Below are 23,850 nucleotides of genomic sequence, written 5' to 3'. Positions count from 1 at the left end.
GACACGGCACAGGCTTTTACATAGTATGCAGTATTCCTATATATTGCGTGCACCTCGCTCGAACAGCGTTATAACACGCCGCACAGATAATCTTTGCCGTGTCTGTTGGCTTGTCATACAGGCAAAAGTACAGACGACAATACTGAAAAGTACTGCGTGGGTGTTTTTTTTCCTACTGCCCAGTGCATAATAACCACAATAGAGTCGTAGGTGTATAGAAGGAAATCCTCACCAATTGTCTGCGCCGCTTCGCCGCTGCAGCATTGCGGCTGTGAGATTTAGTTCTCTTGCTGGCGGTTGAGGTCCCGATGGCCGAAGGAAAAATAGTTGGCACCGCAGCCTGTTTCAGCCTCTGCCTAACTACAGCTGTGTATCCAATGCTTTCGCCTAAGTCTTTCTGAAAACACGCCGGTTCAAAGTGATCTGCACAGAGTTTGGAATGCTTGCTAGGCACCCATAGCTGACCACGTTTCTTCCCGTCGACTGACTTTCCCTAACCACTGGTCACGTATTCCTTTTTCACTTGGAAAGCGAAAGAAACTCTTGCCACTGCCTGAGCCATTTGTACAACCAAATGCCACACAATAAACCATCGTGACATCGCTAAATCATACGACAAAAGGACTGGAACAACAGCGCACAACGTCGAATGAACAGGCCGTTTGACTCGTGTGACGTCGCAGCGCCGCATAGAGCTGAAGACCGCGAGGCGCTAGATGCAACAAGCAGAAGGCGCATTCTGAGTCATATTTATCGATTTAACGGCTGTATATCTGATATATTATCACTTCAAAACGGCAGATGTGGTTTGTAAAGGGGTTCTAGAGTTATCAAGAACATTTGTAACATCTTTGTCCTATGATCTTTAAATGCGGTCCATGTCCTTTACATGGAATTTAAATTAACACGATGCCGTATATTTTGTTTGCACACCACAAAAAGATATGCAGTTGAGTAAATGTCCAGTTGGCTTTTTGTACGGTATTAAATTTTTATTTTTGATTATTCATGAAACGTTCAGTGGGCAAAATTGTAGAATATGAAGGGCAAATTTGAATACAAAAAAACTGCAATCCTTTTCGGGATCAAAATACTGTAGACATTTCAACACAGTATACAGAATTGCTTACTACTACTACTACTTCATCTCATGCCTTTCACGCTGCATACTGCGTATGTTATTCAATTACAGTTTTGCTTTTGCACTTTTGGTTCGCTGCAAAATGCATTTCGTTGGCTCGTAGGAACATTTTATTTAATCAAATCTAATATCTAATAAAAGTACTGTATATGTATCGGTGTGTGTATATGGCAGTAGTAATAATTTACAAAAAAGCACGCTTATGTTCTTAACTCATTCACTGCCATTGACAGCTATAAGTCAAATGGAGGCCTGGCAGTGAGTTCAAGTTAATTGACTCCAATCTATCAAAAGTGAGCGTTTGGTCTGTATTGAACCAAAAATAACAGATTACAAAGGTATACTGACTGAATGTGCTGCAGCCAATCAAATATCACAATTTATAATCAAGTTTACCATATTTGATTTGAATATCAATCAACAACACCCGGCACGCTGACATCTGATTGGTTCGAAATCACAACTCGAAACTTCCGCCGGCCAATCGGGTGGCGGCTTCGGTGAGGTGAGCAGCACTAGTGTCTGTTTAGCTTCCGATCGCCGGAAAAAAATAAAACAAGCTTCAGCGAGCGATAGTTGCTCACATCGACGACCACTCAAAAGGTAGGAAAAATCATCTTGTCGCCCACGTTACGTTAAGCGGTAAAATAAAATTTAAGGAAAATGAACGCCAGGTGGAGGTGGGATCATTTTCTACGTTAGCTTAAACGCGAGATAGCATTTGTGGCTAACTAGTTTGGCTGATATTAATCTTTACCGTAGTGATAGAAAACGCGTTTATGTCAGAGTTTCAAGGTTTATTTGTTCAAGTTACAAAATAATTTTTTTGTTTCACTCTTGGTAACACTATTACACGCCCCCTCCCCCCAAAGAATGGTGGGTGAATCAAGTTCAGAGTCAGCAGATCTCAATGAAGGTGGACAATATGGTGCTGACCGTTTGGCCTCGTCAGAGGTCAGTGCTCTGCTGAGTGGCATGCCAGCAAATTAATGCTGGTTTTAAAGCTCATAATTGCAATGATTTTTTTTTTATAGTTTGTATTTGGCATATGAGCATTTCTGAATAAGCAGCCATGCTTTCATTGTTGAACACTCAACATCACAGGTAAGAAAATGGATCAGAATGTTTTATGTCTTAACTAAACCATATTTGTATTGAGAGATAAATATGTAAGTCATCCCGGTGGAAAAGAATTAAGTGGTTTTATTGTATATAACCAAAATAATATTACAGTGGTGCTCTTGTAGGTATCTTACTAAATCTAGAAAAAACAGATGCCATTTTCTTTCCATTTTTCTGTGCCAGATTTTGGGCACGTGGATTTAGCAGAGCTCCACCAAAATCGTGTTTTCTCATTGTTTTGTGTAAGGTATTCCTTTTTAAAATTACATTGTTGGGAAATCCCTTTACCACATCGATTTAGAATTTTTTTTATTCAGATGAGATTTTCTGTGGTTCTGACAAAGATGAAAATGTTCCTTGATTTCTAAAACTATATATTCGTCACTATTATTATTCTTGTTTTCTGTGAAGTTTGAAGTCATTCTGATGATGTGCTTGCTTTCAGTTTAACCCGGAACATGAGATGCTAGAGCGGACGCTGCCATTGAAAAATCGGAATCCTTTTTAAATATCATATTTCAACTAATAAGACTAAGCTACGGTTATTTATCTACCAAAGAGTCAAGGTTTTTGTCACAAATTTCCTAATGATTTATATTAATTTCTGGGCAAGAAAATTTGGGCCAATTAGCAACATAAAAAGTGGCATAAAATCCTTAATCCTTATCTGACTCTAACAAACTGGCGCTAATTTATCCTATCGTTCTATCCAATGATATAGATGATCTATTTTGATATACAGGTATTTTGAAAAATTTAGTAACATACCTATAAAATAATCTCTCAAATCAATCATATCTCTTTTTTTGTCCTGTTCGGCTGTTAGGTCAAGCAGAATGGAGGATCTGTATCCCTTTTATGCCGGAACAGTTTTACTGTCTTAGAGTGGAGTTTTTAAGCTTCCGCTGTCGATCCTTAGTATTATAGTTGATGTTTATTGAGAATCAGAATCGATCAGTTGAACAGAAGAAAGTTTCTAGAGGGGAGAGAGAAACGAAGACAAGAGACAAAGCACTAATTGTAAACCGGATGAGAAAAGTAAATCATTACATATCTACAACAATGAAACATTAGATATGAGTGTTGCATGGGGCTGCAGTGCTCCAACCTGTGAGGGATGGACAGGACAAGGACAGGAGAAAAAGCATGCAGGACTTTCTGCACTGTCAATTTGAAATAATGTCTTGTTTTTGAACAAATGGATGGAAATGTAATTATTTTTTCAAATCAGATTTATCGATTTAATCAGAAAAAAAATACTTGCAGATTAAAGACCATTTAATGTTATTTTGGTGATGATTTGTTTCAAAATATATTAAATATGTTTGAAGATCCATCCATCCATTTTCTGAGCCGCTTCTCCTCACGAGGGTCGCGGGCGTGCTGGAGCCTATCCCAGCTGTCATCGGGCAGGAGGCGGGGTACACCCTGAACTGGTTGCCAGCCAATCGCAGGGCACATACATACAAACAAACAAACAACCATTCGCACTCACATTCACACCTACGGGCAATTTAGAGTCTCCAATGCATGCATGTTTTTGGGATGTGGGAGGAAACCGGAGTGCGCGGAGAAAATCCACGCAGGCACAGGGAGAACATGAAAACTCCACACAGGCATTGAACCCCGCACCTCAAAACTGTGAGGCTGACGCTCTAACCAGTCGGCCACCGTGCCGCCTATGTTTGAAGAGAAGAGCTGAAAATGTTTCCTCATTTCAATTGTCCAGATTTTTTGGGGAGGTGTTAAAAACAAGTCAATATCTGTAAGTTAGCATATGATCGCCACCACTTGCTGGAATTGCTATCATCCAGTCATTTTGAATTTGTAACTTCGACGCTCACGACCATGTACCAGGTATCAAAATCAAGGCCCGCCCGGCCCAGATCCGGCCAGCCATGTAATTTCATGTGACCCGTGTAAGCAGATCATGTGCGTCTACTTCATGTTCTTTTGGACCAAAATTTTTAAATTGTCTGCACTTCAAATAAAGCATTTTAAAATAAAGTTATCAGTCACACGGGCAGGCAAAGACCCAAAGCACACATCCAAAAGCACACGGGAATGGCTGAAAAGGAAAAAATTGACTGTTTTAAAATGGCCAGCAATGAGTCCTGATCTCAATCCAATTGAAAATCTGTGGGAGGAGCTGAAATCTGCCATTGGGGAAAACAACCCTGCAAATGTAAAAGAGCTTGAACAAATTGCAAAGGAAGAGTGGGATAAAATGGTACCTGAGAAGTGCAAAAAGCTTAGATGGAAACAAGAAATGTTTGGAGGCTATCATCGCTGTGAAAGGTGGCGATATTGCTGCACATGCGGTTTTCTTTTTTTTTTTTTTCCTTGGAAGTTACAATATCCAAGTTGGGAGGAAAAAAAATAATTTCTTTAATTACTTTGGGGCGGCACAGTTCTGAGGACCTGGGTTAAAATCTGGCCTTGCAGTTTGCATGTTCTCCCCGTGCCTGCCTGGGTTTTCCCCGGGTACACTGGTTTCCTCCCACATCCCAAAAACATGCATGGTAGGTTAATTGAAAACTCTAAATTCCTGTAGGTGTGAATGTGAGTGCGAATGGTTGTTTGTCTGTATGTGCCCTCCGATTGGCTGGCGAACAGTTCAGGGTGTACCCCGTCTCTCGCAAAGTCGGCTCGCTCCAGCACCCCTGCCACCCTAATGAGGATAAAGTGGTATGGAAAATGGATGGATGGAAATTACTTTGGACTTCCAATTAAATAATGCGGACAATATGTTTGGTACATTTCCATTTATTACATCCATTTTTCTGTACCGCTTTATCCTCACAAGGGTCGCGGACGTGCTGGAGACTATCCCAGCTATCTTCGGGCGAGAGGCGGGGTACACCCCAAACTGGTTGCCAACCAATCGCAGGGCACATATAAACAAACAACCATTCGCGCACACATTCATACCTAAGGGCAATTTAGATTCTTCAATTAACCTACCCTGCATGTTATTGGGATGTGTGAGGAAACCGGAGTGCCTGGAGAAACCCCACGCAGGCACGGGGAGAACATGCAAACTCCACACAGGCGGGGCAGGGATTTGAACCCAGGTCCTCAGAACTGTGAGGCAGATGTGCTAACCAGTCTTCCAATGTACCGCCCATTTATTACTTATTAGATATTATACAGATGTAAAAAAATTAAGGGGTGCCAATAATGGTGAGCAGGACTCTATGAAAGGATAAACGTGAAAAAAAAAAAATATATATATATATATATTGTTTATGTCCAGGTCGGAGGATTCAGGTCCATCTGGCCCGTGTGCCCTCTGGACAGTGGACCTTAAGCTATCCCACTTAGACTGGAACCCTGAAGCAACCCTGATCCACTTCCAGGGACAGTACCTGACCATATACGAGCTGGACTACATCATCTTGCAGCAGGAAATCCAGAACACACCAAAGACCAAAGCTGAGGTGGACATCGGTGAATTTTGCCTTGTCGAAGACGCGAGTGCAGCTTACTGGTACAGAGGAAGGGTCCAGAGGCACAAAGATGGCGTGTCGGATGTGTTTCTCATCGACCATGGCAGCGTCTTGAGTGTGGATGTGGCTCATATATCTTTGTGCTCCAATGATTTGTTCATCCTGCCTCCAAAGATTGTTTGTGGCTTCCTCGCTAACGTGCTAGTGCTTGGCGGCTCTTGTAATTCCTCCAGCGTGGTAGATTTCCTCTCGAGCCTGATCGGAATGAACATCAAGGGCTACATCCAGGCCCTTCTGCCTCACAGAGTCCTCCTGCTGGATGCTCCTGACATCAACAACGAGCTGGTCAGGCACGGCTTTGCAAACCATATGGACAAGGACACTTTTCTCCTGTTGGTGGAGTTGGTCACAGAGGCACCTCTCAAACAAAACATTGATCCCGTTCCTGACTTGCTTGTCGACAAGCAGAGCGGACGTGAGTATCGATACAAGTCAAGTGGACTGAAGGTCTATGAGCAAATCTTGCCTTTTTGCGGGCCCAGAATGAGCTGTGGCACCCGTGCTAAAGTCCGGGTGACAGCCGCTGTCCACTCTGGCCTCTTTTACTGTCAAATGGCGAGTAAGGAGTCTGATCTTTTGGTCATGTCCAAGAAGTTGGGTGCCGGTGAATGCGGAAGGAAATCTCACCAACACAACACTCAAGATAACGTGGGTCTTCTCTGCTCGGTGAAAGGCAAAAGCGGGAAATGGTACAGAGGCTTTGTGCAGTTCATCCCGGTTAATTCACAAGTCCGAGTCTTGTTTGTGGATTTTGGATTCCCTGAATCGGTCAAACTCGAAGACGTCCACAGTTTGCCGCCCGATTTGTACTCGACACCCATCATGGCATTCCCATGCTCGCTCTCTTCTCTGAAGGCTCAGGATGAGCAGCTCATGAGTCAGCAGTTGAGTTTCCTCAAGGCAGGCTTGCTCGGGGGGTTCTTAGATGTGCAGATCGATAGTTTTGATGAAGAGCGGCACCTCTACTTGATCACGGTAGTCGCTGCTCTGGATAAATATACAACAGAAGAAGTTTCAAGACAGCCGCCTCCTCAAATAAAAGATGAGTTATGTTCTACTGCAGAAGACGTGGCCCTCCAGGGTGGCCCCCTGTTCTTCGAGACCATCATAGGCCGAGAACTGGTTAAAACACTGAAAGAGGAGGAGCTGCAGTCGAACTCTGTTTTTGAGGGCTACCTTGAACATGCTCGCAACCCAAACAACTTTTGGATCCGAACCCAAAAACGAAACTATGAGTTCCAGGAGATGATGAACAAAATGTCAGATCACTTCGCTAACGTGAAGCTTGAAGATGATATTTTGTTGAACCCCGAGCCTGGAGCGTTGTGCTGTGCCATGTATGAGGAAGACATGCACTTTTACAGGGGAGTGGTCACAAAGAAACTCGAGCATGGCTCTGAAGTTCTCTTTATTGACTTTGGCAATATCCAGAAAGTTCCTTGTGCTTTGATCAAGAAGATTCCTGAGACATTTGCCAGCATTTCCGCATTTGGGCTCTGTTGTACTCTGGTTAATGTGATGCCTCTGGACGACGTGTGGACCTGCTCGAACTCTGACTTCTTCAGAGCAATGCTGTCCAACAAGGAGCTGCTTATCCACATCGTCCAGATCACGCAACATAAGTGCATCATTGATCTCTACGAGGTGGGATGTGACCACGGTTGGAGCATCAGCGAGCTCATGGTTTCTGCCAAACAAGCCGACTACTGGAACAACATTCCAGTGAAGCCTGTGGAGCTAAATCCGAAAGATAAAAAGACAGATACAGGAATCCAGGAATCACATGTCAATGGAAATGAAGCCTGGGACAAATCTGAAAAACAGTCGTCCGTTCCTACAAGCTTCAAAACCTTGGATATCCAACCTAATTGTGAGTTCACAGTCCAGTGCTCTTGCATCTACTCCCTGTCAGATTTTTGGTGCCAGCTGCAGGATAAAGTTCCGGATTTAGAGGATATGATGTGTAAAATTCAGCAGTATTATACCCTGCATAAAGTCACCCTCAAACATGAAGAGTTGTGTTGTGTTGCAAGGTCACCTCAGGATGGGAAATGGTATAGGGCCTCGATCCAAGAGAGACAGAAAAAACACATCAAGGTCCTGTTGGTGGACTATGGTGTTAGTGTCCAAGTTAAGGACAAGCAATTGCAGAGAATAATGCCGGAATACGTCAAACTAGAAGGCCAAGCTTTCCGATGCTGCCTTCTTAACCAGATTGAACTGGTTGAAAACTCTCAAGAGATGTGTAACCACCTGAGAAGGTTTATCGCAGACAGCTGCGGCAACCTGATGTGTAAAGTTGTTTCACAGTTGAATGACAAAAACGAGCTGTTGAACATTGTGGAGCTGTACAACACCCAAACGCAGCAGAGCTTCACGAACCAGCTCATGGAGCAAAGTCTGGTGATACTGGACTTTCCCCAGGAGTTTGTCTACTCATCCTTTGACTTAATGCCTAACCACGAAGAAGAAGTCTATGTTACCCATGTCAGCGGTGAGTGGGACATATACTGTCAACTCTGTCGCAACACTGAAGCCATCCAAAACCTTGAAGTGAAGATTTCAGAGGAAATGAAGAAAATTAAGAGAGCCAATGCGGAAGATGCTCCAGTGAAACCGTGCCTGGCAAAATACTTGGATGGAAATTGGTACAGGGCCCTGTTTCAGACCACGCCGTCCCTGATGCATTTCAGTGTGTTCTTTGTGGATTACGGAAACACTGGTATTTCTGAGAAAACACATGTTGTGTCCATTCCGAGAGACTCTTATCATTTGTTATCAACACCCATACAAGCTTTAAAGTTCAACCTGGCTTCTGTGTCAAGGAAGGATCTCTACATCGAAATGAAGGAATGGCTGGATAAAGCCGTCCTCAACAAGCAGATGAAAGCAATCATCCTTGGCACGCGTCAAGATGGTTCCTTTGACGTTCAGCTCTTTGACGGCGATCTAAACATCAACGAGAAGGCCAAGGAGCTCATTGGCAGAGTTATGCCGAAACCAAAGTCCACTGTGAAGTTTACCTACGTGACTAAAAACGACAAAAGATCAACTTCTTCCAGCAGTAAGAATTTAGCCAAGGGGAAGTCTTACTCTTCCAAAGCCAATGAACACCGATGCAGTCATGTCAGGGCGAGACCACTCTCAAAGAAGGAACACGTGAAGTACTTTGTTGATGTGACGGCTATGAACCAGTTCAGGCAACCCAGACTCCCCAAAAATGCGAGAACAACAAATTCTAAAACGTATCCTTTGAAACCTTTTGAAGAACCTCATGTCTCCAGAGTAAACCTACAGATTGAAAAGAAGAAAGGGCCTCAAGCTTGTGGGAACCCTCCACTCTCATGTTTGCCAGCCAGGAAGGAGAAAGAAGGTTGCAGTTTGATGTGTTTTGCTTCCCACATCGACTCAGTTGGGAGCTTTTACCTGCAGCTCTTGGATGATGAAGTTGCCATCTTGGAAATGGTTGAAGAAATCAACTCGACAGCCGAGCATTCCTTGAGGTCCGCCTTCTACGTGCGATTCAACGACCTCGTCCTGGTACGGTACGATGACAACGCCACTCTCTATCGCGCGGTCATCAGGGCCTACGAGGACGGGTCCCGTTATAAGGTGAACTTCCTGGACTATGGCAACTCTGCAGTCGTTGAGAAGGAGAAGCTCTACATGTTGTCCCAAGAGTTTCTTTCTCAGCCAGCATTCAGCATCCATTGTTGCCTGGTGGACTCGAGCCTTTATGACGATGACTCTGCTTTCACCAACGCTGTGATGGGGAAATCGCTCACAGTTCACTTTGTCTGTAAACATGAAACCATCTGGAAAGTAGAAATTGAGATACTTGACTCAGAAGAAACGCTTGGTGAACGAATGTTGAAACCCCCGGAGGGAATGGAGGTTCCTGCACGTTCTTCGGAAACGGATGAAAAAGCGAAGATTTGGGATCAGACTGCCCTAAATGTCACAGAGAATGAACAAGGAACAACTGAGACCAATGTTAAGGACACAAAACTTACCAAGGCGTCGTTTGAAACCTTCAGAAACAAAAGTAAGAGACCCGTCAAAATCAGGCCAAAATGGAAGGGGATTTTAAAGAAAACATCACAATCTGTCATCAAAAAGAGGGACTGTGCAAATGCACCATTTGCTTTCCTCACTCAGTTACTGCAGCAAAACCAACTGCCGCCTTATGAAACCCAAAATCAGGAACCTCTCCCAGACACAAGTCCCCATCAGCATCTTGCCTTTGCTCCCATCTCTCTTGACAAAGAGTACTTTGGTGTTGCTGCATCAGTGAAGACTCCGTCAGAGTTCTGCGTGGTTCTGAAGGACTCTCTGCCGGTCGTGAACCAAGTGGCTATCCTGTTGGAGGACCTTTCAGGGTACGAGTTAGCACTTCTTCCCAAATATTCCCTCATGCCCGGTGCCAGCTGCTTGTTCAGATCAGACCTCAACAAGTGGTGCCGTGCTGAAATCCTACATATGGACTCATCCACTGTGGTCCTGAACCTTGTGGACTATGGCCTCTGTCAACATTTTTCCAGTCAAGACCGCATTGACTTGGGGAAAATTCCTGAAGATTTGCTCAAACTTCCCAAAACAGCATACCCCTGTGTCCTGAGGGGGGTTAGGCCTGCCGGAGAGGACGGTAACTGGAGCGAAGAAGCCACCATCTACGTGCAGGAGCTTTTGAACTGCAACCTTAAGGTGGTCTTTCGAGAAGTTCTGTCCAACACACGCTGGACTGCGGACGTTCTGGTGGACGGCGTTCATGTTGCCAACAAGCTGGTGGACGCTGGACACGCCAGGTATACAGACGCCATACTTGGACTCAGGTAAACCGCCACCGTCTCAAGCTCTTCCTTCCCCAGATAAGAGAGGCTGACTTTGTGGGACATGTTCAGGTTTCAGGAGCAGAGTCTGCGACGACTTATTGCCGACATGGAGGTAGAACCCCGCCTAGAACCTAAAGTGGCCAATGAGGACTCAACAGAAAGTTCTGACAAAGCCGCGAAGCTGGGAACAAAACAATGTAAGAAAATACTTAAAAATTTTAAATGTTCTGACCTGTTTGTAGTTTTAAAAAAAAATTTAATCAGCACCTACCAGTGGTTTTCAGTGCACAAAAGTATTTATAGAGTTGTTTTCTTTGTCATCGTTACACTCCAAAACCTAATGTCAAAAGGTAACTACTAAACTAACCAACTAAATGTGAACATTTTTTGACTGACAATTTCATTTTCTCTTCTGGGTCAGGTGTTCTGATGTGACAACACCAGGAGTTGGAGTGCAGGGTTATATAGGAAAGCTTCATCTATACAAATCTTTCATAAGTAACCTTTCAATCATTCTTGTAAAATCTTCATTGGATTCATTTAGTCAAGGTACCAGTTTCCATTTCATTTAAAATGTTAAAAGTTGCATTTTGTTTGGCATTCATGTGGTGTCATAGATGTGCTCAAGCGTGTGAAGTAAACACATAAAATCACCACCTGTATTGATTCATTGTAACCGATTGCACTGAAAACACAAGACATCCTTTATTGATCCCCACAGTGCAAATTTTGGTATTCCAGCAGTAAAAAAAAAAAAAAAAAACTTAACATTTCTTTTATAAATATACTCCATCAAAACATTAAACCACCAGGTGGCATCAACAATCCTGCAGCGCCTACTCTGCATCTTTAGACCAAACAGTCAGAGTTCTTATGTTAGCAGCAAAGTGAAAGTACATCTTTAGTCACCAATGTTGTATCCAATACCGTGAGTACGACGACTGTGTGCCAATGGTACTTTATTCACACTCGCCACTATTGTGCACATTACATAATGTGTCTTTTGCCGACACTACCGTAATACCAATGGTGTAGTGTGTACTTTGTGCACACTATTGTTAACCTGGCTGCACAGGGAGCGCTGAGCTTTTGTAACTCCTTTGAGACAGTAAGAATGTTTTGTTGTTGTTTTTAACTCTCTTTTAATTTCTGGTTTCCAGCACAGATAGGAAGTCTGTTACAGTGTTACCTCAATGATTACGTTTTTACAGTTTGTGGCACAAACAGCAAGTTTGTTTCCTAAACTCAGCAGTGTCATTTAGTTATTTTAAACAGTAGCTGTTTTGTTCGAGGAAAGTTTCTTTGGTTTTACAGCACACACTTATTTATTTTTATTTTTTTTTTAAAAAGCATGTATAATTTTTTCCAGTTTTTGCTATCATAAGCTCAATTATCCCCCCCCCCCAATCATGTATCAAACCATCGTGACCTTGGTGTATCGTTTACAGCCCTACTAGTAACCTCACACTCACCATAATTATCAAGAAGTAAACGTCCCATTAAATCCTCACTTCAGACATCTCACCCCGAGATTAACACCATGGGAAAATTGGACACTTATGTCACCAAACTGGTAATTATGAAAAAAAAAAAAACCACACACACAGACCCCCATCAGAGACATTACTAAAATCTAATAACATAAAACATTTAAATAATATACATCATACTCACCAGAGATGTTGGTTGTTAAATGTACTATATTAATGTTTGTTGGGAATAATTAAATGGAACAAATATTGGAATTTAGGTCAGTGCTTCTGATAAGTGTTTTGGCCAGCAGGGAGTTTTCCTCTTTCAAGCACGGAGCGCCACTTCGAGTTTAGAAGTTGGTCTTCCTCTTTGTGTGCTTCCTTAGGAAAGAACATGTTAACAAAAGGATGACACATGGGTAAGCTTAGTTCCACTATCTAATGAGATGCAATATAATTGTGCCTTTACAAATATATAAAAAGTGAGCAATTATCATTCTCAAGGCAAAATTTGTAGACATTAAAAAGTGAACTGTCTGGTCCTGTCAGCCTGGCTTAATAAAGGACAACACTTGGCAGGCTGGTCTTATTGGAAAAATTTTATTTATTAATAATGATTTACAAAAAAAAAAAAAGCTAAACATGAAAACCTTTTAGTTCATCTGTAAATCCAAACCAGGAGGAGCAAGTGAAGTGAGAACATCGACTGTGAAACCACTGAAAAAGATTTTCCTTTGTCCGTGTGCGCGCACATGTTGCGCAGAAGAGCAAACAATTTTTTTTTTTTAAATGACTGTCTCATTTGTCCATTAATGTCTCACAACAGCAAAAAATAAAAAATGTTAGCTCAGGTCGGAAACATCTCAGACTGTTTGTCATATTAGTGACGTTGTTTTTGGGCTTGTACAGTAGTCCGAGTGACAATTATTTACAGTAAAGTTGTGCACTTGGAAATCAACGCTTTTCCTAAAATATCCCCCCCCAAAAAACAAATTGGACATAGGACAACAAAACAAAAATTGTGCTGTCTGTGCCTGCGATACGGAATGAAGTAACAGTGTCAGGTTTATTTAAAAAAAAAAAAAAAAAAAAAGCAATGAGTCAAATAAAACATCTGTTGTCTGAACAGCGTAAAAGCTAACCACTTAAAATCTCTGTAAGCTATTTAAAAAAAACAACAACAAAAATTTTAAATGAGCATAAACCTCTATAATCCTTCTGGCCTCTCCCTCCAGCACCATTTTACAACCAAAAAAAATAGAATATGCTGATAGAATTACGTTTGTACAGTGCTTCTTACAAGTGTGGTGGTGGGGAGGCAAGTGGTAAAAAGTCACTGCAAGCGTCCACAGCTCCAATGACTCAAAAAAAAAAAAAATGAAGAAGAGCAAAGGTGCAAGGTGACGTGTTGTTTCACTGTTTGGTGTTGAGCTCGTTTTCCAGCTCCATGAGTTTGCGTGACGCCTTCACCTTGTTGGACACCTCCTTGCCCTGAGAGAACAGACGCTGGCGCTCCTTGAACGTCAAACTTTCAGGGGGAGCGCCACTTGGGATGTTCTCCTGCTCCTGACTGCCCATCACAATGACACCACAACAATATTAACGGCCTTCAAAACGTCTCAAGTCAACCAGAGAACAGGAATCACAATTCATTCCATTAACTCATTCACAGTAGAAGACATTTGTGTTCAAGTGGATTCAAACCGTTTACTGCCACCGATAAACATATGGATTGAAGAGGGTCTGGCCCAGCTCTTCTGAAATTCAGGTTTGTAAACAACTGTAGCGACTCATAGATCCCTGTAGATGGCGGCGTTGCATTGCTTTGGATTTGAGATTAGCACCGTTTTTGAGTAGATTAAGATTAGGCAGTGACTCTAGACTTGTGTCGATTAAGAGGGAGCGATGCCAACGCAGTGGAAGTTGGACAAGTTTAGGCACCTCACACACCAACATAGTATGTACATGTACTGTATGGTATAAGCAGAGTATGTCGCAGTAGGTAGTAAAAAGTGTGTTGCGATCATGAGAAAAGATGATGGAGTGAATGGCAACCGCAATGTGAAAAAGCCGCTGACGTTCAACTGAAGTCATGTGGTGAGTCGGCGTCACTTCTTAACTGTATATTTAAATAAATTATTATTTTGCCATTGGAATCCCTCTCTCACTCTTGTTTTATAGTTTGAGAAAACTATATTAGCGTTAAAGAAGAAAAGGGAGGGGGGAATTAAAAATCGCCCTTTTTCCACTCTAGTGTTTTGGGGACAACCAACCCATGTTCTGCTGCTGATTACACTGGGGAACACAATTTTTGGGTGCGGAATCCAAAACTGATCTCATTTTTTCTCTATAACGTCAGTTTTTTTTTAACTATAGATCCCTGTTTTCTTAAAAAATGTGAATAATACCTTACTTAACATTGACATACAATGAAATATGAAAAACAGGCATGACTGCATTGTTTATTTAACACTATTATGTTTTACCAATCCTCTTAATTCCTACTATGCTAGTTTTCTGTTTGCAGATATTGATAGTACTGACCTATTGGGAGCCTCACACACCTCACCGTACTGTCTCAATTGTGACTGCACGAGCAAGTTGCCACGTAGCTGTAGATGAGTCCAATCGTAATCAGATGGGAAGTCTTACTACAGCTAATCAGTGGAATTTTGCTTATCTGGCGGGTTAAAATGCGGAGAAAAGAGTTGACTGTGCTAGAAAAAAACTGACTGCAATTTTGGAATCAGCATGCCAATTTTTGTTTTAATCTGCATTAAAAAAATCCAACTCTACAGAATGTTTGTTTCAAATTGTTCCCCAGTATTAACATATATATATATATATATATATATATATATATATAACAATCTTGCCTTCAATAACTCTTGATTGATTTAGGCAGCAAGAATTGAATTGAGTGTTTGAATGACAGCGGCGGAGGAAGAAACTCACCTCTTGGTCCATTTGTCCCTCGGTTCCTTGTAGAACTCTCCAGATCCTACAACTCCTGCCGAGTTTCCAGTGTACGAGTTAAATCCTGTTGGCGACACACCCAGGTCAGAACTGTTTCCCACGCGTGAGCGAGACGTCACGCCGGCCCAGACAGAAGCTGCCGGAATGTGGCTTTCAGGTTCTTCTTCTTGTCAGGGGTTTTAAAAGAGCCGGCAGCTTCCCTCTGGCGCCATGTGGACGTCAAACGTTTTGTATTATTGAGAAGACAGAGCAGCCCGGGCACAAAGGAAGGAACTCAACAAAGTTCTAGAGAAGGGAAACAAAGTTTGAGAGCAGCAAACATCCAGGAAGGCTTAAAGAGTAAAGAACCAACATCCAGGTCACCTTCAGAAACACCTCATCATTTAAATTATTCGAGGACAGAGCAAAATTATTTCTTCTGCGAAAAAGGAAAAATTGCATCGCAGATGCACGTAATGCAGTAGACAACTGCGGTCACAATAAACTGGGGTGCATGGCAAACTATTTATTTTAAGGAACAAATGACATTGACACAAAAGTCATTCATTAGTTAAAATATGTGAATATGTATAGTTTAATTCTCATTTTGTAATGTATAATCATCAACTATTCAATAAATAAAATAGTACTTTTATGTATTCAATATTTTAATAAATTCTCATTTTTTAAATTTTTTTCCTCAGGATTGTTACTTTTACAAATTCTTTATTTGATCACTTACAAATAAATGTTTTTCATTTTCAATAACTACATGAAGTAATTATTTAGTGAAATGAAAACAATTAATATACACATATATATTATTATTATTATTTAAAGATTACAATAAATTAATTTAATAAAATATAAATGTTAAAGCTTTATAAAGGGCTATTAATTTATTTTACTATTTACATTAACCATTTAGTCAAATATACAAAAAGAAATAGTACTATTTTTATTATTTACAATAAATCAATAACATTTAATAAAATGCATTAAAAGTCCAGGTAAAACTTGTAAATTATTTAATAAAGTAACATTGCTTATTTACTCAAATCTCATTGTATTTAGAATAAATTATTTAAATGACATAAGATACATAAAAAATAAATAAAATGAATGAATACTTTTAATTTAACCAATTTTAGGGGGAATTTTGTATTGTTTGTTTTTTTTACAGTCCGAGTTTTAAGCCGGTGCACCAAGCATTTGAATTATAAAAAACAAAGCGGGCGATGACAACCATAACAGTCATTTACACTGACATGGAAGAGAAATACCTTGGACTTGGAGCCACATGTTGCTTTACTGGTAATGATTATGTGATGAGCATCAAACTTCACCAATGAGACGACGCTAATCATGTCACAGCTCCGAGGTTTCCATAAATGAAACTTTTACACTCTTAACTATTATTGTGATTTTGAAATACACATACACACAAGATCGTGTAAGGAGGAAGAAGTAAGAAATAAGAAAAAAGAAAGCAACTAGCAGCAGCCCGCAAGAAGCCACGTGCACATGGGGCAAAAAAGCAAAAGATGTCAAGCCTGCCGAGCACGCAGTAAGCGGACCGGTTGCCAGCGTGATGCCAACATGCGGGCGGGCAGGTGGTGGAGTTAGTGGGGAAAGGAGCACCTTGTGTGCAACTACAAGCAAAGTTGTCCTTTTCTGCTTTCAAAAAGCAGCTCGGATGCAGCGAGGCTTCGCTTTGTCTGCAACGAGAACGCAAACAGAAAATCCTACCGACCAAATATCCAAACTTTAACCCATTACTGTCCGATGGGTGGGATGTTTATTTATTTGAAAATATATGGTTGTTTTTAACTACCCGAGATGTCACAAAAACATCTTATTTTTGGTTCATTTGAACCAAACAAAGCGTGAAAACTGCCAACAGTGGTCCCAAATCATCTTTTCCCATTGCAATAAATGGAAACACCTTTAATCCATCCAGCCTTCCCAAAAAACAATGTGTTTGTGTTTTTCAATAAGGAAAATAGCACTCCTAATAAAAACTGTAATAACAATTAAATAGAATGTAAAGAAATAAACAGTTTGTGCATCATAATGATTTTTTTGCGGCTCCTTCTGGCGTCCGTGAAGTCATGAAGACACAAATGAAGAGTTTCACCACTACTGTAAGTGACTCAGTAGGCTGCAGTAATAGTCATTAGGTTTTAGATTTCATAAGAAACGAACGCTAGAGATCTAATATTAGTAGTTCTTCGCAGAGGATGAAGAATATCTCTGAGTAGTTTTATATTATCTGTCTAATGTGTTGCGCCATTTGTGTTCAAACATCCGTTGCTTAACTCATTCGAACACTGCCACATACATAGATGCTATTAGCTGGCCTGTCTATGGTGTTTCCCATTAAGTGTTACCATAAAGTTAGCGGACTAAAAGTTATGTGGTGGTTTTAAATACAGGTGTCATTATTTTTGTTTTATGTTAACTTAAACTGGGGGTGGCAATAAAAAACTGTTCATCATCTGCCAAACTGCTGCTTATGAGTCGAGTTGAGTTCACTGCCACCATACAGCACTCGTATCTCAAATTGTTGCTCACAATCAAAGCACAAAATTGACAAAGACTCATCTTAAAAAACGCGAGTACGGTCACTCGTATCTCAAGGCACCACTGTAGTAATTTTATAAGAAAGAAATTATAATGGAAAAACAGTCAAACTGGAACATTGTGACAAAAGTCACACGAAGGTTCGAGGAAAACGTTTTTGTTGACGTTCCTCAATATGAGAAAGTCGTAAAAGTCCCCCTTCACCATAACATTTATCCTCATTAAATTACGAGTATTTTCTGGGGGGGAATTCTGTCTCAACTAATAACCATTTATTTCTTCACAATATTTAGACTTTTTAATCACAATAGTTAGACTTTCCCACTTTGTTATTGCATTGCTTTGCGTCCATTTCTCAAATGTTTTTGTTGCTGTTTTTAAGGTTTTGATTAAACAGGAGAGTCACTGGAAGGAGCTAAACATTAAATCTGAGTAAGTAAATGTGTTTGGACAAGTATCTCAAATCTTGCTGAGGTGGCATCCGAACGGCAGCCCTGAATTCTTCCTGCTATAGCAACTAATAACCAGCGGGTGGCAGCAAAGCAGACAAAGAGAAGCCTCACGGCTGCCAATGAGCGAACGGTGCGTCTTGTTCAATTTGCGGCAGACACTGGGCAGGAAAGGGCGTGCCCCAAAGCGGCAGGCGGCGGAGCGACAACACCAACAGTACTATGATTGGTCACTTGATTGATTGATTGGTTCCTATGGATGTCAAGCTACAGTGAAAAGTGGTGGCATGATTATCGATTGCTTTTTCTTTCTGTTGGCTGATCGTGGCGGGGGGTTGAGGGGTCTCAGGAGGATGAAGAAAAACCCCAAAAAGATGAAGAAGGGAAAACAACCCACACTAAAAGAAACCATCTGATTGGCTGCTGTAGAGGGAGGGACAGTTCAGCAGAAGCCCGGTACACACAAAAAGCTCATCTAGACTTTGTCACTAAACGTCTTCTATATAAACAGTGTCCCTGCATATTTGCAGATTAATTTTGGTGGAACCTATTCACAATTATTTGCCCAAAAATGACCCTATTCACCGTTTTGTGCTCAGGCCAAAGCGATAAGCCATCTTGTGGTAACCGTGCTGGGCACTATGGGTCAGCATTCCCAGATTTCTGAGGGGAACCTATCCCCCGTCATTCACAGAAACCCCCACAATTCTTTTTTTTTTTTTACCCGATTCTCTGCTTATTTGCATGTTTTTTTTGTTTTTTTTTTACCTGATCCCCTGCATAGCCATGTGTTTTTGTGCAAATTTACTTTTTCTATAAAGAGCAATTATTCGCAAATTTTCATAGTTAGGCTCAGTCCCTATCCCGAGCGAATAGCAGAGGTCCACTGTTGAAGTGAGTTGAGGAGCTTAATTTAGACAAAAGTAGTGCTTTGTCACCATCCTGTGGCATCTATAGGCAATTATAAACTTTTTAGGGTGTGTGTCAATTACACAGGGATTTTGGTTATTCATAGCATGGCTCTTTTGGTGTAGTAACACTGAATTGACAGCGTGATGGAAGACTTTGGTCACGGTTGGACAGCAAGGCGGTCAGTATTGGGAAGATGACTTTGGAAATGTATTTGGTTTCAATTATGTTACCCTGTTGAAAATGTTATAGCAGTGTAACTATTTCAATTGGTTTCTCTAAGTAATATAAATCATTACATTTGATTACATTTTAATTATTTTTCTTATTTTTAATGAATGCATCAACAGGACCCTTGTATGTTATGTTTCCTCTAAAAAAGTGGCGCACACACACACATAGTATATAGTTTAACTTATCATTATTTCTTCTTTTCTTCAATGACGTTGAACTTGTCTGGGTGACCCAAAACCTTTGAGAGGTATCACGGAGCCAAAAATTGTTCAAGCGTGCTTTTGGATCATAGTTTGGGATATATTTAGGGTTTAAAGTATTAATATAGGCCAGTGGTTCTCAAAGTTGTTACATCAAGTACCACTTAAAAAAAAACACTAGCAATTAAAAAGATTCAATTGAAATGTACATACAATTTAAATTTAAAAAATGGTACCTAAATAAATATATAAAAACAAACCATTTTTAAAGATTAAAAGCAAATAAATGTATTAAAAAGTCCAAACTGTGCTGAGGCAGTGATCCTTTTGCGTACCATTAGAGGGAGCCCGCGTAACACGAGAGATTGCCCATCCCACTTTAAGAATCACTGATATAGTATAAAGATTTTCAGGGGTAGCCCATTATTTGCAAATTTGTGCTATTTGCGCTAGTTCGTGGTCCCTAAACCCTGCAAATTGCAAGGGTTCACTGACAAGCAGTAAAACCGTTTTGTGTCTGTATCGGGCTTGATGAAGGATGTACAAAGAGGACAAAAAGAGCAGGATGAGCTAGAAGAAGAAGTTCTACACGACTAGAAGGACGAGCGATCGAGAGGGAGGTCTGGGGCCTGCGGAGGGCGCTGTGGTGAGCCTCCCCCTCACTATTTCTCTGCTTCTACCTTTCCCACCTCCTGGGGGGCCCACGCCGGGCTTGGCGGGGAGAGGGGGCGGCCCTGTACTGTTGGAGTTGTTGGCGCTGGGCGGCTGGAAGGAGCTAGACAGGAAATAGCCGTCCGAGAGCGGCCGGGGTTTGCGTGCAGTGGGCGGCGGCTGGGGCCGTCCACGGTGGGGCGGGGCTGGGAGGTCGCTGTACGACTTGCGGGTGGCCGACAGCTTGAGCTGACCTGATTGGCCGCCGCCGCCCTCCTCATCGTCGTCGTCCTCATCGCCAGCGTAGGCGACAAACTTGGCGGTGTAGAGCGTGTCGGGCGAGGCCACCTGTGTTTTGAGGTAGGAGGCGTTTCTCTGCGGGGGTGGCGGGGGGGTGTTAGTAGGGTTGTGCGGGGGGGCAGAGGGGGGCTGGTAGTCCCTGGGCAGCGGGGGCCGATACAGACCGGCCGGCTCGTCCGGCGACAGCAGCTTGCGCTCAGCTTCCTCGTGCTGCCGGCGCCGCTCCGCCTCCAGACGGGCGTAGTACTCCTCCTCCTGTCTCCTCTGAGGGGGACGACAAGCCATTAGTGACCCCGGCTTGTTAACGATCACCTCCATCTGGAGACACCCCCCTTTGTGTCGGGACACCCCTTTTGCTCACGTTAGCACTCACCTCCATCATGTGGGGCCTGTGCGTCACTAACTGCTATCATCTGAGGACACCCCTTTAAACTTAACATTTACCTCTTGGATCTGGGGAAACCCCCTCCTCAATCTCACCAAATCATAGGGGCACACCAGCTTCTAAGGGGACCTCACTTTGGTCAAATTTGGAGGACACCCCTTTCTAAGTGGGCCTCACTCTAACCTTTATCATCTGTGAAACCCCCTTCTAAAGGCACCTTACCCTCACCTCCATCATCTACATGCAGGTCTCTACTAAGGGAAACTCATTTTTGTCATCTGGGGACACCTGCTTTATTCTCGTTGGCACTCATCATCCACTCCATCTCCATCATGTGGGGACGCCCCCTTCTAAGGGCCCCTCACTCTAACCTCTTATCATCTTGGTACACACCCTTCTCGGGGTGCCTAACTTTCATCATCTGGGGACACCCTTCTAAGAGGACCTCACTGTCATCATCTGGGGACACCACTTCTAAGTGCCCCTAACTCATCACTATCAACTGTGCACACCCCTTTATAAGGGTACTCTCCTTTTGTTATCTGGGGACACCACCTTCTAAGTACAACTCACTCTCATTGCTAACATCTAGAGGCACTCCAGTTTGTGCTCCCTCTCTGCTGTTGACATAAACAAGGCATCCTCAAACCTGCCTACGTCCACTACTGCCCCCACTGTGTGTGTGTGTGTGTGTGCGCGTGTAGCTTTTTAATTTCAGTCCACACGCTGTTCCTGGCGTTGGGTGGCGAACCTTCGGGTGGCAGACAGACAGTCTAACTCCTGGTGGTGCATGTGTCCAGCTGACCTCATGTTTATCTTCACAGGTTCCGATCACGCTAAATAATCTGTACGAACTGGCGCTAAAATATCTAAACTGCTAACATCAGCAGATGAGGAACCTGAGAAGGATTTTTGTGAACATGGATGACTAGGAGGGGTGGGCATGAAGACGTGTGTGTGTTTATGCGGGGAGGACAGGCAGGCAGACGGGGTGTGATAATGATAATAATAATAACACCTTAAGCCCACAAAACAAGTAAATGAATGTATTCTGACATGACGACCAACATGCTGGAGGTGAGCGCCATGACATGGGGGCGGGGGTTGGCGACATGCAGTTCGTAATTCAACTGAAACAACAACAACAGGCTATGTCCACACGTACACTGGTAATTTTGTAGAAAAATGGAAACAAATTTCAGAACGAAAAATCAAAAACATTCATTCAGGTCATGGTAATCATCAAAAGTTGAATCGAGGCAACTGGACTTGTTTATGTTTAAGGAAGCCGTTTTACCTTTAATCCAAACTGAATAAGACTTTTGGCCTATGGTTTTCTTTTATCGTATTAAATTACCCCAGAAGACAATTTAGTCAATTATTCTGGCAGACCAATCCTCCAAAATTGTTCTGAGGTGAAGTTCCTGTTTGCAAAAAGCGTCATTAGAATAAAAAACTCTTCAGTTCCAGTGGCACCCCCATTTTAAATGTGGGCTTCCTTAATCACATAAACTGCATTTTAGCACACCAAAAAATACTTTTTTGCAAGCTTTTGTTTTTCTATTGCATTTTGTTTTCAGTCAATCAGACCGTACAATTTTTCTTTTTCTTGATTTCCTGCAAAGGTGTAATCGAGTCAACTAAACTTGTTCTTGGTTGTGGACGAAGTTTAATTTTTAATCCAAACTAAAGAAGCCCTTTAGAAGGTCTTCTGAAGAACCCTTTGAGGTTAAAGGTGAAACATCTTTCCTTATCACAAACTATTTTAGTTCACCCAAAAACAAAATGTTTGAAAATATTGACTTGTTGGAAAAATTTTAAAAAATTTTTGGGGGGGGGGGAATCACACCGTACGATTATTCCTTTTCTCAATTTCCCGCAAATGTTTAATCAAGTCAACTGGAATTCCTGTTTGTGGAAGATGCTAAACACATAAACTGTGTTTTAGTGGACCAAAAACTTTTGGCCATTTTGTTTCCTCGTCAATCAGACAAAAGGATTGTACTAATCACATTAATTGGATTTTAATTCACCAAAAACTTTTTTTCAGACCATACAATTCTTTGGTCTGATTGACTGAACAAAAGCCATAAATTTTAAAAGTTTTCAAAAAAAAATTAACAAAAATTTGTGAACTAAAATTCTGTTTATGTGATTAGGGAGTCCGTATTTACACGTGGGGTGGTAATGGAAGTGAAGACTTATTCTAATAGTGCTTTTCAAACAACTTTTGAGGGGGTCGAGGATCTTTTAAAGGTGGGTATTGTTAATCTACAGTCTAGGAAAGCACAATTGCACATTAAAAAAAATAATAAAAAGTATTAGTATGGGTGTGGACATAGCCTGAGTAATAAAATAGCATAACGGTCATCCATCTGAAAGAAACATTTGAGAGGAGTCTTTGAACGACCAGCGGTCTGATGGCGATGATGATGAATGGGCGTGTTTGATTTACGCACCAAGACGAACACCTTATCAGACCGTTGGTTGTTGTATGGAAAGTGTGGCCTCTCACACTTAATATGACATGTCAGTATATTAACATATTCAACCCTCATGCCCTCCTACAAAATGCTCTCCCTCTGGCATTTTTGTACTATAATTTTCTCCCTTCTTCCCCATACCCTCTGGACACCTTCATGGAAAAAATGTACATGCACAAAACACAGCTGTTTAATCATCATACAATATTTTTTCTCTTCGGAAAAAAAACATAAAAAAATCCCCTCATGTCATGGCTTCTTGGATTAAGGGATTCAAGCACAAAAACAAAATATTGATGTATGATGATTTTATAGCACTTTTTGTACATTCTTGCAGGTCTCTAAAGAGTAGTAAATTTGAAATGGGCACAAGGGGCTAAACAAACAAATAAATAAATAAATGTGAGGCTTGACCTTCTCCGCTGCCTCCCGCTTGGCTCTCTCCTCCTCCCGCCACCGCCGTTCCTCCTCCTGTTTGGTCCGTTCGTCCGTCTCACGCTTGCGTATCTCCTCCAGCTGCTGTTTGCGCCGCCGCTCTTCGTCCTGCAACTGGGCGTCAGGATGGCCAAACCACAAAAAGAGAGAAGGGACGTCAGTGTCGCTCACTCACGTGTCTATGGCATAA

General features: G+C 41.9%; 2 protein-coding genes across 21 annotated transcripts in view; one reads left to right on the top strand and one right to left on the bottom strand.

Moving 5' to 3' along the window:
* The first annotated feature begins 5,511 nt into the window (after nucleotides 1-5,511).
* tdrd15 (tudor domain containing 15) lies at nucleotides 5,512-11,039 on the top strand. Its single transcript, XM_061705107.1, has 3 exons — nucleotides 5,512-10,577; nucleotides 10,674-10,828; nucleotides 11,026-11,039. The coding sequence occupies exons 1-3, from the start codon at nucleotides 5,512-5,514 to the stop codon at nucleotides 11,037-11,039; spliced, it is 5,235 nt and encodes a 1,744-aa protein (XP_061561091.1).
* A 2,112-nt stretch (nucleotides 11,040-13,151) lies between these two features.
* afdna (afadin, adherens junction formation factor a) overlaps nucleotides 13,152-23,850 on the bottom strand; it is a 97,169-nt gene continuing 86,470 nt past the window's right edge. For 9 of the 20 annotated variants that reach the window (XM_061704931.1, XM_061704935.1, XM_061704934.1 and 6 more), the window contains 4 exons: nucleotides 23,640-23,774; nucleotides 20,087-20,621; nucleotides 15,032-15,116; nucleotides 13,152-13,646 (listed from right to left, as the gene is read on the bottom strand). In XM_061704931.1, the coding sequence (XP_061560915.1) occupies nucleotides 13,490-13,646; nucleotides 15,032-15,116; nucleotides 20,087-20,621; nucleotides 23,640-23,774 (912 nt within the window). In that variant the 3' untranslated portion in view covers nucleotides 13,152-13,489. The remainder of the gene's footprint in view (nucleotides 13,647-15,031; nucleotides 15,117-20,086; nucleotides 20,622-23,639; nucleotides 23,775-23,850) is intronic. The other 11 variants (XM_061704938.1, XM_061704939.1, XM_061704943.1 and 8 more) reach the window with 5 other exon arrangements.

Source organism: Phycodurus eques, chromosome 18 (genome assembly GCF_024500275.1).
Source record: "Phycodurus eques isolate BA_2022a chromosome 18, UOR_Pequ_1.1, whole genome shotgun sequence".
NCBI lineage: Eukaryota > Metazoa > Chordata > Actinopteri > Syngnathiformes > Syngnathidae > Phycodurus > Phycodurus eques.
The sequence above is the reverse complement of the archived record's forward strand: the minus strand, read 5'-3'. Positions and strand labels throughout refer to the sequence as shown.

Coding starts and splice junctions, on each gene's coding strand:
- tdrd15 (XM_061705107.1), top strand. CDS start 5,512: ATGTCCAGGTCGGAGGATTCAGGTCCATCTGGCCCGTGTGCCCTCTGG. Junction 10,578..10,673: donor GTGGACGCTGGACACGCCAG/GTATACAGACGC, acceptor GGACATGTTCAG/GTTTCAGGAGCAGAGTCTGC.